General features: G+C 45.6%; 1 protein-coding gene and 1 long non-coding RNA gene across 2 annotated transcripts in view; one reads left to right on the top strand and one right to left on the bottom strand.

Annotated features, from left to right (window-relative positions):
* Positions 1–18,379, bottom strand: part of MAN1C1 (mannosidase alpha class 1C member 1) — a 155,996-nt gene that overhangs the window by 47,102 nt on the left and 90,515 nt on the right. The window contains exons 9-11 of the mRNA XM_088460584.1: positions 16,489–16,604; positions 8,737–8,956; positions 4,959–5,131 (exon numbers count right to left, since the gene is read on the bottom strand). Of these exons, the coding sequence (XP_088316710.1) occupies positions 4,959–5,131; positions 8,737–8,956; positions 16,489–16,604 (509 nt within the window). The remainder of the gene's footprint in view (positions 1–4,958; positions 5,132–8,736; positions 8,957–16,488; positions 16,605–18,379) is intronic.
* Positions 1–18,379, top strand: part of LOC148542985 (uncharacterized) — a 127,209-nt gene that overhangs the window by 78,332 nt on the left and 30,498 nt on the right. The gene's annotated exons all lie outside the window — the stretch shown is intronic.

Here is an 18,379-nt window from a genome sequence, read left to right as displayed (position 1 = left end):
CGTACCCGTGAGAGACCACCTCCAGAACCCAAGTGTCTGTCGTAGTGAACGACCAACACCGGGAGAACTGCAGCAGGCGGCCTCCCACCCTGGGATCCCCCAAGGGGAGACCCGGACCGTCAGGCCGCAGGCTTGTCATCTGGCTTGGGGGCCGGACGTCTGGTACTCCATGCCTGTTTCCGGGGCTTGACCGATTTCTTAGGGCCAGCCTGTCGAGGAAACGACTGTGGTTTGGGCCTGCCCTGGGCCCTAGATGACCGAAAGGACGATGGTCCAGAACCAGAAGGAGCAGCGGCCGACGGGAGACAAGCAGATTTGGCTGCCGCCAGCGTGGCCACAATCTTATCCAGATCCGGACCGAAGAGAACTTCTCCGGTAAACGGCAACGCTTCCAGACCTTTCTTGGATCTGCGTCCGCCTTCCAGGATCGCAGCCACAAGGTGCGACGAGCAGCTACCGCTGCTGAAGAAATTCTAGACACCAGAGTACTAATGTCTAGAGCCGCCTCGTTGATGTAGGTGGCCGAATCACGGAGATTGCCAATCAACTCCGCCTGTTCGGCCGGACAGTCGGATTCAAAAGAAGCCTCTAATGAATCCGCCCAGCGCTCCATCGCTCTGGCAACCCAGCAAATGGCCATAGCCGGCCGTGCTGCCCCCCCTGCAAGGGAATAAGCGGACTTCAGGCAGATTTCTACCTTGCGGTCCGTAGCATCCTTAAGGGAGGACATGGATGGCATCGGCAATGTGGCACTACGGACAAGACGGGTCACGTGAGAATCCACCTGTGGAGGGGATTCACACTTAGCAAAATAATTATCCGCGAACGGATAAGCCACCGCCAGGCGTCTCTGCGGCTGGTATCTTTTGCCAGGTTGTTTCCACGCCTCCTCTAAATGGTCCACCAACTGACCCGAAAGAGGAAAGACTGTGGCATCGCCCTTCACATCTTTGAAAAAGGCATACTTAGATTTAGCCGCTGGGGGAACTTCGTCCTCAATCACCAAGGCTGTGCGGACCGCCCGAATAAGTCCAGGAATATATACTTTGGACTTAGCATCAGCGTCCTTAGTATGGAAAGGTTCCTGATCGTAAGGATCCAGAATCTCCCCATCATCAGACGTCCCTTCGTCATCCTCATAAGGAGCGGACAGAGACGCCACCGGCCTTTTATGAGGCCGCATCACAGACTCCCCTTGCAACACATCCGACAAGTGCTGTACAGAACTCGTCAGGGAGTTAACCCACGCTGGCTTCTGAGAACCCGGGAGCGGGGAAATAGGGAGACTGTGGGGTACCACCAATTGTCGTGGGAACCCCTGCATGGGTGACGACACCACAGACTGCTGGGACAAACCCATCGGAGTAAACGCGGGCTGCGGAGTTACAGGCAGCGCTAGCACAGTCACATACAATGCAGAGAAATAACAATTCCTGCACTAACAGCGCTGATCACTCAACTACACAGACACAGGGCCTGGTAGGACACAGCGCTGCATACACAGACCTGAGCCACAGCGGAGGAGAGGTATGCGGGGGGACCCAGACCACGATGCTTCCTTCCAGACTTCCAGCAGCGTTCACCATGCGTTGCAGAGAAGATGGCCGCCGAGGAGCAGAGAGAAGCTGGCCTGGGGGAGGAGCGCTGACACAGGACCAGTCAGCACAGTGCAGAGAGGGCTGTGTGCAGCGGGGGAGGCGCCGGCTGTGAGACAGGGAAGGCGCGCTCCCCTGGCATGCATTTAACCCCTGGGACGCCGCAGCGCTACCGCTCTGCTGCGGTCCGCTGTCCCAGGGGGTAGTGGAAGCGCAGGTTGGTCGCCTGGCTCCACGCTGCAGCCAGTCCCCAGGGAGCCCCCTGCCTGGGGACTTAGGACCATGTGATCAGCGGGGACCCACCGCGGGACCCCGCTGCTTACCTCTGTCCCCCTTGAATCCGGCCATGGTCCGGAGCATCTGGGGTCACCGCTAGCTGTGACCCCAGACGCCCACCAGCATCCCCGGATCAGTACCGGCGTTCTGGTACCGGCGGGGTGTAGGGAAGACAGCATGGACGTCAGGACTGACTGTCCATGCTGTTCATCCAGATGTGCAGCCACAGCTGCATGAAGAAAAAGCTTCAGGGGCTCTTCTAGCCCCCACTCCAACAGGTGCACCCGACAACGGCCGGGCACCAAACTAAACTGAGGTGCCTTGGCCCGGGGGCGGGGTATAGGAGGGGGACCTAGTGCATCCTGGGAGGCTGAAAGCTTAACTCTTTGGTGCCCTGCGACTGACGTCACACCTATACCCCAAGGTATCCTGTGGAACCCTATGGACCCTGAAGTAGAAACTTAGTTTATGCTTTGTATGTTGTACATTCTATATTTAACACAGCTACAAACATTCGGGTCCACTTAACCTGAAGATCAAATGGACATTTATGATTAGATGGCTCAAATGACATTGATAAAAGTTAATTATAAATATAACCTCCTAACAAATTACCAGAGTGATCTTTGTGAACCACAATACATTAGGTTTGTGAAAAGATTTCACTTGGGCTAAGGATGAAGTAGCTGCACTGGTAATACCCTTTCACTCTCCAGCTTCCTGTCAACACGCACTGCCCCTCCCGCCAACATTCATGCTTCCCCCACCAACTTCACACCAGCACACTGCACATTCCAAACAGAGATGTATTAAGGCTCTTGCTCCATGACCCCGTGTATGTGTGTTTACCAGTACTCAGATAAAAGGTATCAATACTCACCTCAAATCACAAATTTATAGTAGCAAGTCTATTACAAGTTCGCAGACACTTATTTTATTCCATTATTTCACCGATTCCATCCTGTTTTCAAAATTAGTTATAAGAATTTGAAATTCTAAAAAGAAAAAAAAGGTTTTGAAAAAGAGAGGATCTTGTTTGGGCTGTTCCTAGACAAGGCTCTTCCAGCGGCGTATCTATAATGGGTGCAGGGTGTGTGGGGCACATGTGCATCGCACCCCACACCCTGCACCCATAATAACACTTACCTCTCCAGAGACCCACGTCGGCGCAGGGGTATGGCTATGTAAAAACAACTGGAAAATGTCCGCCACTGCCATTTTCCCGTCGTTTACGCATGCGCAGTACAGAAAATATGGCCGCCGCGGCCATTTTCCTGGCGACCTGCGCATACTCTATAAACTCTGGGCGCACAGCTCAGTGCACTGCTGGACAAGCTCTAGTGTGCGTGTTAGCAGGATCCATTCTGCACACTCGCAGAATGGGTCGTGCGCATGCACAGATTGCCGATAATCGTGAATCTGCGTTCAGCAGTGCACTTGTTTGCACTGCTGAATTAGCCCCTCTGTTCGGTCAGCAGGGTCATTGAAAATCTTTTCTTGGCTCTCTACAGCATCACCTTTCCACTAGGAATCTGACTTGCTCAGCTATTTCCTGAAGTGCCTGTCTCTTAGTTTTAGTGTACATTCTGCACCTGTACCCCTGTCATGGCTAGTGACAGGATTCTAGGCTAGCTAGACAAAGCTTCACCCTACTGCTCCTGCTCCCCAAAAACCTCTTCCCAGCAAAACAAAACACTTCAAAACACTTGACTTTTTAAATATTATTAGATTTATTAACAATAACAATGCATATGCGCATGTGTGACCTGGATTTTCTGGTTCTCACATGTGCATTGAAATTAAGCCTGGACTTTGATTCCACTTTGGTTCCAAGTTTGTAGAAAAGTAATAAACAAAACAAAATAGAAATACAATTGTACAATCTATATATTATTTAATAAAATAAACCACATTATTTTATTGTAAGGCAGCCTCTGTGGTCCCCTCCCAGGTCCAGCGCCCTAGGCAGCTGCCTAACTGTAGCGCTGGCCCTGACCACTGTCCTAACACTTTGTGTCCTTGCCAGCTCCCCGTTTCCTGATCAGTCTATTCCAACAGCACGTTCCTCTATTTAGGGCATTTCTCTCTGTTCTGTCCATGTTGGGAGCACAGTTTCATCTCCAGGCTTAGTCTGCCTTAACAGCCACTGGTGCTTCTGCAACATGCATTAACCCTTGAGGCACCAGTGGAGCCATCATTATGAAGCCGCGCCCGATCACACCACCCACCCTCTACCCCCTGTAGACTCCTGAGTTCTTTTTCTCTAAAAATGGATGGTCAGTTGTCGTGCCGTAGGCAGACGTCAGCATGGCCCAGTAGGACTCACCGGGCCCAAGATGGTTGCCTACATCGCCTTGAAGATAATCGGGCCCTGCTCCCAAACTCCTGCCAATATTTACATTGCCCCCCACTTCTCAACAACATACACTGCCCCTCTCAGACTCCCAAACAATATTTATACCGCCTAGGCTTGCCATATTTAATTCGGGAAACACATATGAATTACACAGATTCTGTGATAGGCTCATTTCACCTGGTTTTTATCAGCCACAGAACCTGTGTAATTCACGTGTCCCCATTTAAAGGGATGATATGGCAAGTCTAATACCCCCCCAAATGTCCTGTTAGCACAAACATTGCCACTACCAGACTCCCAACAATATTTACACTGTACTCCCGACCTTCCTGCCAATGCACACACTGCCCCTCCTAGATGTCTGCCGACATTTACACTGCACTGACCTTCCTAACAACACCCTCACTGCCCCACCCATATTTCCGCCAACATTTACACTGCTCAGACCTTCCTGCCAACACTCATAGTGCCCCTCCTAGATACCTGCCAACACTTACATTGCACAGACCTTCCTGCCAACACTGACACTGCACCTCCTAGACTTCCACCAACAGTCACATTCCCCCAATTCACACACAGTTATTAGATGGTGATGTATTTTATTGAGTACTGAGGAGCTAGATGGGGGAGGGGGGGGAGGAGGAGAAAGAAATTAATGAATAGGTCTCATATTGCAGTTACAATCATTCACTTAATATACGTTAGATGGAACTACAATTATGTTTCCATACCTGTACGATCTCCCAGCCCCACTCTCTATATTTGGGGTTGTGTGTCAACCTCCACAAGTACAAGTAACTCTCAGCCACTTCTGGACGTAGCAGGTAATATCTTTCACTTAATCTAGTCGAAGTAGCTTCAGCTCCAGTGTCAAACCTGAAAACTTCAGGCCCAAGCTTAGTATCTGTAAACAACATATCATTATATTATTATTCTAATAGCCTACAAAACACAAAATTCTCTTTTTCTCTACAACGAGTTTTCCTATAGTATATGTAGGCATTTAGTTTGATCATCTGGACTTGTGGAAAGAAGATCAAGATGATGCAGGTTGGAAATCCCCCATCACATCTCACCTACTTTTTGTAACTCAGATTTTATTTGGCGTTTTGGACATTATAAAAGACAATGGGGCATAAGATGTACATAAAGCCAAACCAGTCACTTCTTGCACTGTAACATCAGGCAACCATCTTGCCTCTAGGGCTATTTTGAACCTATTTATGCACAGTATAGTAAAATTCATGAAACATATATATATATATATATATATTTAAAAAAAAAAAACTACCACCCCTAGAGAGCTCCACTGAGGGTCTCATTCAGAGGCGGCCGCCTCGATGTTTGTCCAGTGCGCATGCGCACGAGGGAGCCGGCTCCTTCGTGCGCATGCGTGAGACCCGCTACGACCAACAGCGCTGGTCGTAGCGGGTCTCTTTCCAAAGGGGGCGAGCTGTCGATGTTGATTGACAGCTTGCCCCGTTTGGAAGGTGGGCCGGGGGGGTGGTAGCCCAAATGGAGGCGTTCCCTTGGGAACGCCTGCCGTTTGGGGGAGGCCCCACTGACATCACTGTCAGTGGAGAGCCTCCGGCTCTGACAGAGCCAGAAGCTCTCCGGGGCTTACGACAAGTGAGACCCTACCCTAGGGTCTCGTCGTAAGCCCAGATGGTCTTTGACCATCGCGACCATCACCCTAGCGGTCGTTAGAGCTGGCGGTCAGGATGCAAGCGGCCGCTCAGTTTCTGAGCGACCGCTTGCATCCTCCGACCGCCTCTGAATGAAGCCCTGAATCCCCACAAGAAAAACAAAAAAAAAACCGGCGCAGGGAGGCTCCATTTGCCGGGCGCCTGCTGATATTTGTTATCAGCGGGCACCCGGCTCCCTCCCTGCAGCGGCAGCTGAAAGCCGGAGCTCACTCCTGTGCTCTGGCTCCCGCAGAGAGCACTATGGGAGGGACGTCATGACGTCTCTCTCATAGATCAGAGGAGCCAGAGCTCACTTCTGAGCTCCGGCTCCCGCAGAGAGCACTATGGGAGGGGACGTCATGACGTCTCTCCCATAAATCCGTGGTGGAGCCACGGTCGGACCGGACGGCAGCGGATGCAGGAGCGGGGCTTAAGGTAAGTAATGGGTTTGCATTTTAATTGTATTTTTTTTTTCAGAAGCACCAGCACTGGGGGCATTACTACTGGGGGTATGGCTATAGGGAGGCATTACTATTGGGGGCATGGCTATAGGGGGGGCATTCCTACTGGGGGCACTACTAATGTGGGCATTACTACTGTGGGCACTACTATTGGGGGCATTACCAATGGGGGTACTACTATAGGGGACATTACCAATGGGGGCATTAACACTGTGGGCACTACTAATGAGGGCACTGCATGGGGGCACCACTACTGGGGCCATTGTGTAAGGGGCACCACTGCTGTGGGCTTTGTATAAAGAGCACTACTACTGTGGGCATTGTATTAGGGGCACTACTACTGTGGGCATTGTATTAGGGGCACTACTACTGTGTGCCTTGTGTATAAGGGGCACTCATTTGGGCATTGTGTAAAAGGGGCACTACTGTGTGTCATAACATGAATAAGGGACTACTGTGTGGCGTAATTTGAATTGGGGATAATGTATTATAAAGGGAATTACTGTGTGTGGCACAATGTATTATACAGGGCATTACTGCGTGTGGCATAATGTATTATACAGGGCATTACTGCGTGTGGCATAATGTGTTATACAGGGCATTACTGCATGTGGCATAATGTGTTATACAGGTTATTACTGCATATGGCATAATGTGTTATACAGGGCATTACTGCGTGTGGCATAATGTGTTATACAGTTATTACTGCCTATGACAATGTGTTATACAGGGCATTACTGTGTGTGTCATAATATGTTATAAACCCCATTACTGCATGTGGCATAATGTGTTATAAAGGGCACTACTGTGTAAGACATACTGTGTAAGGCACATTACTGCACATGGCAATTATTCGACATGAGGGGAGACCTTCGTAAGTGCTGGGCACACCCCACAGTGTGATGAATTGGGGGAGTTTTCAGCACGCGCAGAGGGACGCTATCTAAAAAAGTTATTTAATTTATATGGAGCTGGGAACTTTTGCCCTGAGCTCCACAATGTCTAGAGCCAGCCCTGATTGCATAACAAGGATAAGACAGGTACAACTGCATACAGATGATGCTGATGGGTATCAAACCAAGTGTACAGATATGGGCGGATGTGTACAATCTGCAAATATGGGTATTTTGTTCTGTGCACACAATGTGGGAGCAATTTTAGTCACCTTGCAGTCATCTCTGAATCAGCCCCTTCATTTACATTTAAATAATCTCATCTTGAAAATCAGATTGCATTTGTGTATCCTGCCTCTCAAAACATTGTTCTTCCCTGTGCAATTGGGCACATTTGGGCAAAAGTAGATATGTAACCTAGCAATAGAGGATCTTATAACTGTGGTGCTACTTCCAGAAATTAGTGCAGTTTTGGAGGCTGCACATACTCATTAACTGACCTTTTTCTGGTTATACATTGAGCATGTGTCCTTATATACCTTTGCTCTAAATGTGGCAAAATTCCATGTCTGGCGCGTCACAGACTTTCAAATTATCTGCGCCAAGAGTCTTTCTTCTTAAGATTTGCTTCTTATGCGCACCATTAAATCGATATAACTACGTATACTGATCACTGGGGCTAGTAGTACTTAAGTCTATGTAAGAAAAAAAAAGGTTCCGACACGTTGCATTCTGCTTAAACTGCGACTTCATACATATATTTTATACCAATTCCTTTGCAACAAATGTAGTAACCTAGCATCCCTGATACACTGTGAGCGGCTTTGTATGTGGCTGCGATGCCACTAAGATGCGATATTTAGGAAAAAGTACGCCTTGCTACCAGCGGTGGAGTGTCTTAGTCACACCAAGCATCTTGAGCCATGTTGAAAAAAGACACTAGGGGGAATAGTTACTAAAGTGCGGGTTATTAGAAGTGGAGATGTTGCCCATAGCAACCAATCAGATTCTAACTAGTATTTTCTAGAACAGTGGTGGCGAACCCTGGCATTCCAGCTGCTGTGGGACTACATATACCAACATGCACTAGCAGAGTTTTGCTATTAGGGAATGCTATAACTGTGGCAGGGCATGCTGGGATATGTAGTCCCACAGCAGTTGGAGTGCCAGGGTTCGCCACCACTGTTCTAGAAGGTGCTATATAAATATTAAATAAAATCTGATTGGTTGCTATGGGCAACATCTCCACTTCTAAAAACCAACACTTTAGTAATTATACCCCCTAGATGTACAAGAACACATCTGTATACAACTCCCCAATGTATAGCATATTGGTTTTGAGGACGTTGACATATTAGAAAAGTACGCTGAAAACGCTGAAGTTATTGATGTTGTTTAATAAATCATGACATTCTCCTGATACTTAATGACAATGTAGCCATTGATGGATATGATAAGGATAATGCATACCTGTACGTACATAAGATTCATGGCATGTGTTGGAAATATTTGCTGCTAAATCCATATAATGATCTTTTTTCTTCTCCAGAGCATCATTTGCTCCAAGGGCCAACATCCCTGCAGCAAAGCAGGTCAGGTGTCCCATTTTGTGGTCAAGGACACCTCCTCTCCACTCAGCAATGTATGTGAGACCGCCAGCAGACCTTTTGATTAGATGCGCTTCAATTGCCTAAAAATAACAGTGAAAACCATTTAAATATATTTTACCTACACATAGCTTTGGCCTTTATTGTGGGATTTTACAGAGCGCAAAAGCACAAAAAATGACGGTGTAATGATTAGCGTTACTGCCTCACAGCACTGAGGTCGTTGGTTTAATACCCACTATGGCCACAACTGTGTGGAGTTTGTATATTCTCCATGTGCTTGCGTGGGTTTCCTCCGGGTACTCCGGTTTCCTCCCACACTCCAAAAATATACTGGTAGGTTAATTGGCCCCCAACAAAAAAAATTAACCCTAGTGTGTCTGTGTGTGAGCATGTGGTAGGGAACATAGATTGTAAGCTCCACTGGGGCAGGGACTGATGTGAATGGCCAGATATGCTCTGTAAAGCGCTGCGGAATATGTGTGCGCTATATAAATAACTGGTAATAAATTAAAAAAAAAAATGTTAATTACTACAGCTTCCTAAAGTTAATGTTCAAAATTTGAAAAAGTTCAGACTACTAGAGTTTTAGTATAATTGAAAATAACTGGAGCTCTCACAAGTGGCACTATTACAGTAACAGGATAATCGATTTACAGTGTTTGACTTTATGTTGATCACTGAAAAACATTTAATTGGAAACAATTCAAGTACATGTTGAGTCTCCCATATACAAAATGCTTGGGACCAGGGGTATTTTGGATATCGGAATATTCCGTATTTTGGAATAATTGCATGCCATAATGAAATGTCTTAGGAATATGGCCCAAATCTAAACACAGAATGTATTTATGATTTATATACACCTTATACATACAGCCTATAGGTCATTTTATACTTTATTTTTAATAATTTTGTGCCTTAAACAAAGTTTGTGTACACTGAACCATCAAAAATGAAAGGTTTCACTATCTCAGTCATGCTAAAAATATTCTGTATTTCGGAATATTCCGTATTTCGGAATATTTGGATATGGGAGACTCAACCTGTATCACAGTTTGCTCTCAAGTAAAATAGTAAATGAAATACAAAAATGTCATCAAGAAATGTAAACAAAAAACAATGACTGCACTGATGTGCTATGCAACTCCAAAGCATTAACTGAAGCAACAAAAGAATGTGCTCTTTTTATCGACAATTGAGAACAGTACAGTAGATCCCTTTCTCTGACTGTCTATATAATTATTTTTACTAGTTTGGTAGATACTTACAATGACTGTTTATATAGTTCTATATATGTGGGTCTAAAGCAGGGGTAGCCAACCTCGGTCCTCGTGAGCTACCAACAGTTCACGTTTTCCAGACCACCTAGCAGGTGCACAGGTGGATTCATTACTAACTAACACATTTGAAAAGAGGTGGAGCTAATTATATCACTTGTGATTCTGTGTGGAGACCTGCAAAACATGCACCGTTGGTAGCTCTTGAGGACCAGGGTGGCTACCACTGGTCTAAAGAGTGATAACAAATGAAATACTTTTATATACAGCTTTGTGGGTAAAACTGTTGTACCAATTTGTCAGACATTTTAATTTCTTTGGTACACAATTTAAGAACCAGAAGCTTGGAAGCATTTTTTATTTTTTAAATACAATATTTATGGGTGTTCACATTATTAGTGTAATGTGTTTTTACAATCTGTTAGTTTAATGAACAAGACTGTTTGAATCATATTGTCTTTGACTCAGACTCCTCTTTTGGCTTGGGGGCACTGCTGTGCAGCATAGCAGATGGGACGATGCAGCATGGTACTCAGGGAAGTGCTGTCATACTCCTGAGATTTGATATAAAAATGATTAGAAAAATACAAAGATGATATTTATAACTTATAAACATCTTCTTAGTTTAATGTAATTATTTTTATAGTTAACACACCAGCTTTGTGGAGCTCCCAGGGAGACACGCGATGAGGGAGCAACAGCTCAGCCTCGCTTCGGTATAGCCAGATACTGCTTGCAGAGCTGGGGGCAAGGCCACACCACAGGAAGTAAGCTGCAAAGAAAGGGGGCTAATAGAGGCAGGCCTCTCAGTATGGGGGGGGGGGACGTGCCTTGAGCACTGATGGTCACCTTGGTTGTGCCGTGACCAGGAAGTGCACTGCAGTGTTTAGATATCGGACCTCAGTCAGCAGCAGCAAGAGAAGACAGTGATGCAGGTAAGAGAATCAATGGACTATGAAGCTTTGTGTAGTGAGGGGAGAGTTACAGTGAGTAGGGGGTGAGATAGGCTCCCATCACTCAGACCCATCTCCATCTGTGCCTCCCTAGTCATTGACCTCACTGTATGTATCTGATGGAACTACACATTTCGCCATCGTCCACTACATCGTTGCCCACAGTGAGTTTTTAAATAGTAATTATTGTTGTGGTACACTACTAATTACTTTAGACCACTTCTCTACCCATGTACATTTTACCTAGACCTAGTACCCTTATCTTGTACACCAAGGGCCTGATTCAGAGTTGTATGCTTTTGCACAGCAGCTGTGTCTTTCGATGTAGTAGCTGTGCAAAATATGCTAATGCCTGCAGGAGGCATCTTAAGAAAAAAAAAAAAAAAAGACACCTCCTGCTGGCATCTCAGTGTCTGAAGACGAAGCATCGGATCAACATCGCAACCATTACATCGTCGGCCATCTGAATAAGCCACTTGTGAAGCCGGTAAATCTGCGTCAGAAGACACAGACATTGGCAACGGCACTCCCAGAAAACATTTTCTGGAAATGCATACATCGCTGCCCCATCCCCAAATGGCTTGGGGACACTGCGTGCAAGCTTGCTGGACCCATTCTGCACATGCGTAGAACAGGTCATGTGTATGCGCAGTCCCCCCATCTGAGATTTAGGCACTGGGGGTGAAGGTTAGGGTAAGGCACCCTAAAGGAGGGTTAGGGGGTTAGAATTAGGTTAGTATATACTTACCTTCGACGATCGGGATTTCCTCCTCTCCCGGCCTCCTGTTGTCGGGATTCCAACCGCCGGGCACGGGTCCGGCGGTAAATCATGCAGATTCCCTCCTCAAGTACCTTATCTCTTTGGGTCCTATAAACGGGCACTGCGTCAGATTCCGCATGGCTCCTGTGAGCCTATGATGCCGCTCCCACAGCCTGCTTATATGTGCTGCTTCACAGTTCCTTCCAGGTACCCAGTCACATCACATTTCTCTGAGCCCTGAATTTTTTTTCTTTTTATAGAGGAGGGTTGATGCCACAAGCTTGTCCCGCTCTTGGCATGCTCCATCCGAGACCCTTTAGCCACTTTCCTTGCTTGTGCCATGTTCAATCCAGGGGCATAAACTCATGCCAGGAGCTCGGAGGCACGAAAGTTGTAGGTGTCCCCCCTTCCACTCTCATTCACTACTAACTCCCCGATCACAGCAGCAGACACACAGTGTCCATAACCCACATTCACTACCAACAACCAGTCACACTCTCTCCTCTCCCCGCATTCACCCCAGCAGTACTCCCACCGCAATCATTATTAACAACCTAGAACCACACAGGCCAGTGGCGTAACTAGGGTATTTTGGAGCCCAGGGCAAATTGAAAATAAGAGCCCCCTCCTCCTCCTAAGGGGCGTGGCCACTGAAAAATGGGGCATGTCAACATGACACACAACCCTTTTTCGTAACTCTAGGGAACAATCCTTTCCATTCCATATGCACCTTAATGTAGTGCCCCTTATACAGTCCCCCCTATGCAGTGCCCATTATACAGTACTCCAAGTATGCAATGTACCCAGTAGTGGTCCCTCTTATGTAGGCCCGCAGTAGTGCCCATTATACAGTACCCCCTATAGTGGTCCCACTTATGCATGAATCCCCGCTCCTGCCGTGTCTGCCGATACTACTCCGTCTCCGTCCTCGTGCTTGGTCCTATGGGAGAGACGCCATCACCCACTGCAGGAGTCGGAAGGCAGAGTTCATGAGTGAGCCCCAGCCCGGCTCTTGCAGTGGGCGCAGCTGCAGCCAATGAGAGTCTGTCTGACTCATTGGCTGCTGAAACACACACATCGCCGCTGCACTGGCGCTGATGTGTGTGTAAATATGTAGTGCTGACCGCATTCACTGCTGTATGCACTACACTGGCTAGCTAGGATGAGCCTGTACCATGGCCGCTGGCGCCCCCCCGCATTGAAGGTCTCATGGGGCCCAGGACACGAGCCCCGACGACCCTGCCCTAGTTACAACACTGACCCAGACACACTCTCCCCCCTGCATTCACTGACAATACTACAGCAGCACCTAAACACAATCATCACTCCCTGCATTTTCTACTAACACCTTATCAGCACCCAGACACATACCCTTCCCCCTGAGTTCACTGCCAACACCCAAGCAGCACCCAGACACATACCCTTCCCCCTGAGTTCACTGCCAACACACAAGCAGCACCCAGACACATACCCTTCAACCTGAGTTCACTGCCAACAACCAAGCAGCTCCCAGACACACAATCTCCCTCCCTGCATTCACTGCCAACACCCCAGCAGCAGCACCCAGTCACACACTTCTCCCCCGAATAAAATACCAGCACACAAAAACTACTGTTGCTGATCAGGGTCTTCCGTTCTTGTTATTTGCAGCTCTCACAGCAACAACAGAGAAAGCAGGTCCCACGTGTGAGGGGGAAAGATGAACAAAGGAGGAAGGAGTCGTACTCCATCATCTGCCCTGCCCTGTCATTTTATGGTGCGGTTTCCTTGCTGGAGATCTGTCTCTAGAGACCGAACTCTGGGGTGGGACACTGGGAGAGGGAGGACCGCAGCAAAGGCACCCTGGGCTCCCTGCTTATTACTGCTCTGGGGTGCATAAAGCAGAGCCTGGAGCAGCGGAGGTGGTCAGTGTGTCCCCTTCAGGGCTGGCACCAGGAGCCAACTGTCTACCACTGTCTCCTGCATTTCCGCCCCTAGTTCAATCCGTATATACATGGGCATCTATATTAATTTAATAGAATTACAATTACAGTTGTCTAACTTTATAAATTGTATACAATTATAATCATTGTTTTGTGCCCCTCTTACTCCGTAACTCTCATTTATCCACACTATTAGCAAATGAGCGTTACATGCTGTACGACTTTTCCATACTACGTTGCTATGGTGATAGTATTCGACAAAAAGAAAGACATATTTTTATTGTTCTGCAATTTAACCAAATGAAGATTGAATATAAATGCTGAATGCAGTGTTCCGTATTCGCCAGTTTGCAAACTGTATCATCAGTATAATCCATTAGCTCATTAGCTGCAATCACATTTTATATACGGCAGTAAAACACTAACTTCAGCATTAACTCTTATGGGTCATAATGATAAAGTTAACATAATAGAATCCAGATTTTGGACTAACATTCATGTTTTCAGATGCCGCCAGTGATACTCTTAGGTCCTTATATACACCAGGATGATAATTTTACTCATGAAAACCACATACTATGCCAACATGATCTTCACCTGTAGTCCTCAATGCCCTAAAAGCTTGATATTCTTAGTGATACTGCATTGCCTCCTAGACTTGCGCATAAGCCCAAGATGGACACTTACAAGATATGATCAGCAGAAATACTGACAGAAAAACACATAGTTTACAACAACAGGGCACAGAATGACAATCTACAGGCAGTCACATCAAAAACAGCTTAACAACAGGCAGATTATGGGATATGAAATCACTGATGTGAATAACAGGTGGGTATGGTAATGAAGCACAAAGTCAAGATCCAAAGACCTAGCTAAATTGTTTAGGTGCATGGATCAGTCAGACCACAAACAAGTGAGACAGAGACTAGCAGGGCCAAATCTATCACAGGCAAGGGTGAATCATCAGGCTTGGTCTTATATAGTCACATAAAGTCCTTTATCATCCACTACATTAACACATTGCTTGTGTGCTCCTGTTTACTCAGAACTCATGTATCCATATGCAGGTGCATTAGACTAAGCAGTCATGCCTGTGACAGAAAACACTGAGCTCCTTGCACCAAGCCTCAGAGACTATGACGTTTGTGCACAGTATGAAAGTTTGTTGGGCCCCAGTGGTACAGATAAATATAGGTGATTAATCCTCAGCCAATCTTGGCAACTCCTAAACATAAATTTAATTTGCTATTCAACAACCTTCCAGGTCATTGCAAGGCAGCAATCGATAGCCAGCTGACAATCTGATTCTGACTTATTACAATGCCTTTTTGTACTCTCCTAATATATCTGCAATCTTACATTTAATCAATAAGAGAGTTCTCACAGATGCCATATCTTTATATGTGCAAATGCTGGCGCTCACCTGAATTACTGCAAGGATTGCCAGATCTCGATTACATAAACATAGTTGAGACATTGTGATCAGGTGCACAGACGCAGTCTGCTGGCACATAAGTGACTTCCATTTTCCTTGTTTAACAAATATACCACATAACTATGGTCAGCAACTGCTTTATACCAAAGATCTGGGCAGTGGCAAACGCAGGATTTCTAGAAGGGGGTTTCCAAATGCTTTAGAGCGTGTGTGGTCAGTCCATGAAGAGGCCATAATTAGCACTTATCCACTTGCGGCGCCCGGCATCCCTTCGATCGGGATGCCGGGCGCCAGTCTCCTGGCGTCGGTAAAATGAGCGGCGTCTACATCTAGACGCCAGTCATTTCACCCTCGCCAGGATATGACAGTCGGGAAGCCGGCTGTCGGTATAATGTCAGCCGGCTTCCCGATTGCATCCCATATGTACATATTGGTCTCCTTATGTGCTGGATAGTGTATTATTATAGTATTAATAATTAACCCTATTGATGGTCTATAGCAGTGCACCCCTAACAGTGCATGTTTTCCACATCTTCTAATTGGTGCATAGGTATATTTATTACTGGCTGACACATTTTGAAAGATCCACAGGTGGTGCTAATTATTTAATTTGTGATACTGAGAAGAACATACAACGCTAGTAACATTCCATTATATTACTATTTCTATTGTGGTCATAGTGTGTGCTAGGGAGGGGGGTTTCCAGGCAGACGGTAACCCCCCCTGCGTTTGCCTATGATTAGCCAAAAGCAATGTAGGAAAGTGCTTAGACCCTGGAACTTTGAAGGGTTCAGAGGTTAAGATATTACCTGTTACATAACAACACAAATTGTTGCTGTGCATGATCTGACCAGTCTTATTTACACACAAAACAACATGGCAAAATCGACTTAAACCAAAGGTAGCAGTAAAAGACTTGAGACTGGTTAAGACTAACAAAGGAATAGAAATAATGGGTGCTCAGAAAGGTACTATGACTAAGAACAACTGATTTTCTGAAGGATTCCTGCCTGGATTTTGTTATCCGTTAATGGTTATATAAATCAGTGGTTTCATGGTTATAATTTCTAAATTGTTTGTATTACCTTACCTGCTTGTAGGTTTGGTTATTAGTAGTCTGATCTAAAATAGATGCCATCTACACTGACTTCTTCTACTTACTGGTGAGACAAATATCATGTGTACCATCTGGAAAGGGACAACCTCTAAATAAGAGAATTGCAATTGTATTTGGTTGACAAGACAATACATGTGTTTAATACCTCTACAGCATCATAGTACATGCCCTTTGCTTCATTATCTTGTTTAGCTGACATCAGCCAAGACTTGATTAAGTATTCATAGAAGCTGTCACCAAGTCCTCCAAGAGACACATGATCTATAGAAGGGAAAGTGACACACAATTTGTACAGCAAGGATGATAAGGAATTTAATCCGACATCTCATTTGTGCACATGCAAATCTTGACGTTAAGCATGCATGCCAAATACCTCTTCCAATTTATTCTCAGCATTGTCATTTTTAAATTGTCAAGTTTATAATTAAATGTTCTTACGCAATGCCGCCTTTGCATGCTAACAAATTATGTTAGGTCAAGTCTAAAATTTCTAGCGGGAAAAAATAGGTTCCTTGTGAGCTAATAGTAGCAGTAATAATAGGACAAAAAGTGGCTAACTATTTCTTGGACCTTATTTATTATATCAGTCTACCGTGCATAACTGTGAAAATGCTAGTGTCCCATTTGTTAGGACATAAATAGCCATATCTACTGCTGCTGTACTATATATGCCCTTGGAAAGAAGGTGTAGATCAATCATTTAACCAATGAGTCAAGACTCAAAACTCAGTGTAGAGTGGTCCCTATGATTGTCTTATGTACAAAGTAATTATTAATTATGCTTTAATATTACATTGTACCAGACCTCAATCCTATACCCCTTATATACTAAACTAAACCATGAAATACATGATTTGTAAAGCAGTTAAGTAAATTCGTATTTAAAAACTGAACCTTGAACCACAAAGCTGATTCACAGACAAAATTCAAGTACCAGATAACAAGCTTAGGAACATTAGTACGTGTACCTCTTCAGACATACTGAATTAGTGCCTCAGCACTGATTACACTCAAATAACAGTTTAATGTATTAGTAAAGAATATATATTATAAACTTTGGAAATTTCAGTCTCGTGAGTGCCTCAGTTTGTGGACTTTTTGCATTTTTTGGGCTGCTTGCCCTGGAGGGCACCGGAGCATTATCTATTCTATGGTGGGAGTGCCGGGTCTATTTGGAGATATATATATACACATTCACACACACATACACAAATAATTCAGGTCTTTTGTAAATATTTTCAAATATACAAAGCCGGATATAGCGTAAGCCACATTTTTGCAACATTTATAAACTTTAAATTTTGTCCATGACATTAAATCATAAAGTCTGTATTTTCAGTTGCCAGTCTCAGTTTGGTGTCTTTAGATGCTGCTGAGATGATCAGCGTTTCAACATTTAAAAAAAAACAAAACAGACAGACAAAGTCTGGCATAAAAGTGTAAACACCACCAGAGTTTATAGCAGGGGTGGGCAATAAGTGGCACTCCAGTTGCTGTTGAACTACACATTCCAGCATTTCCTGCCACAGTTTTAGTATGCCATGATAGCAAAACTGTGGCAAGGCTTGCTGGGACGAGTAGTCCCACAGCAGCTGGAGAGCATGTTATTGCCCACACCTGGTTTATAGCCTGTACTTATTAAGCAGGGATCAAACAGAGTGTAACAGCTCTGCCAGTCTGGGCTGGTCACACTATAATAGGGAGACCGGCAGTGAGCTGCCCCTATGATGAAAAAAAAGCTGACTGATACCCCTTTTAGATCAAAATGCCGGATCGCCCCGGGTGTTTTGAACGCGGGTCCAACCCATATGTGACCCCTTTCAGATAGGCGGCTTATTCCCGGGTCAGCCACGTCAGTACAGTGCTGGCGTTTGGAGATGAGATCATTTCCAAGCACCGGCTCTTCCTATGCTGTAAATGGGTCCTGGGTCAAATGAGCCGGATACTTGTTTACACTGCACCGCGATAGGTAGATCCCGGGTTCAACCCTTGTACAGGTTGTAACTTTTTAAGGACCCTTTCAGACTAAGCTAAAT

Source organism: Taudactylus pleione, unplaced genomic scaffold (assembly GCF_031769625.1).
Source record: "Taudactylus pleione unplaced genomic scaffold, aTauple2 ptg000007l, whole genome shotgun sequence".
NCBI classification, from domain to species: Eukaryota; Metazoa; Chordata; class Amphibia; order Anura; family Myobatrachidae; genus Taudactylus; species Taudactylus pleione.
This window is presented reverse-complemented; position numbering and strand designations above follow the sequence as displayed.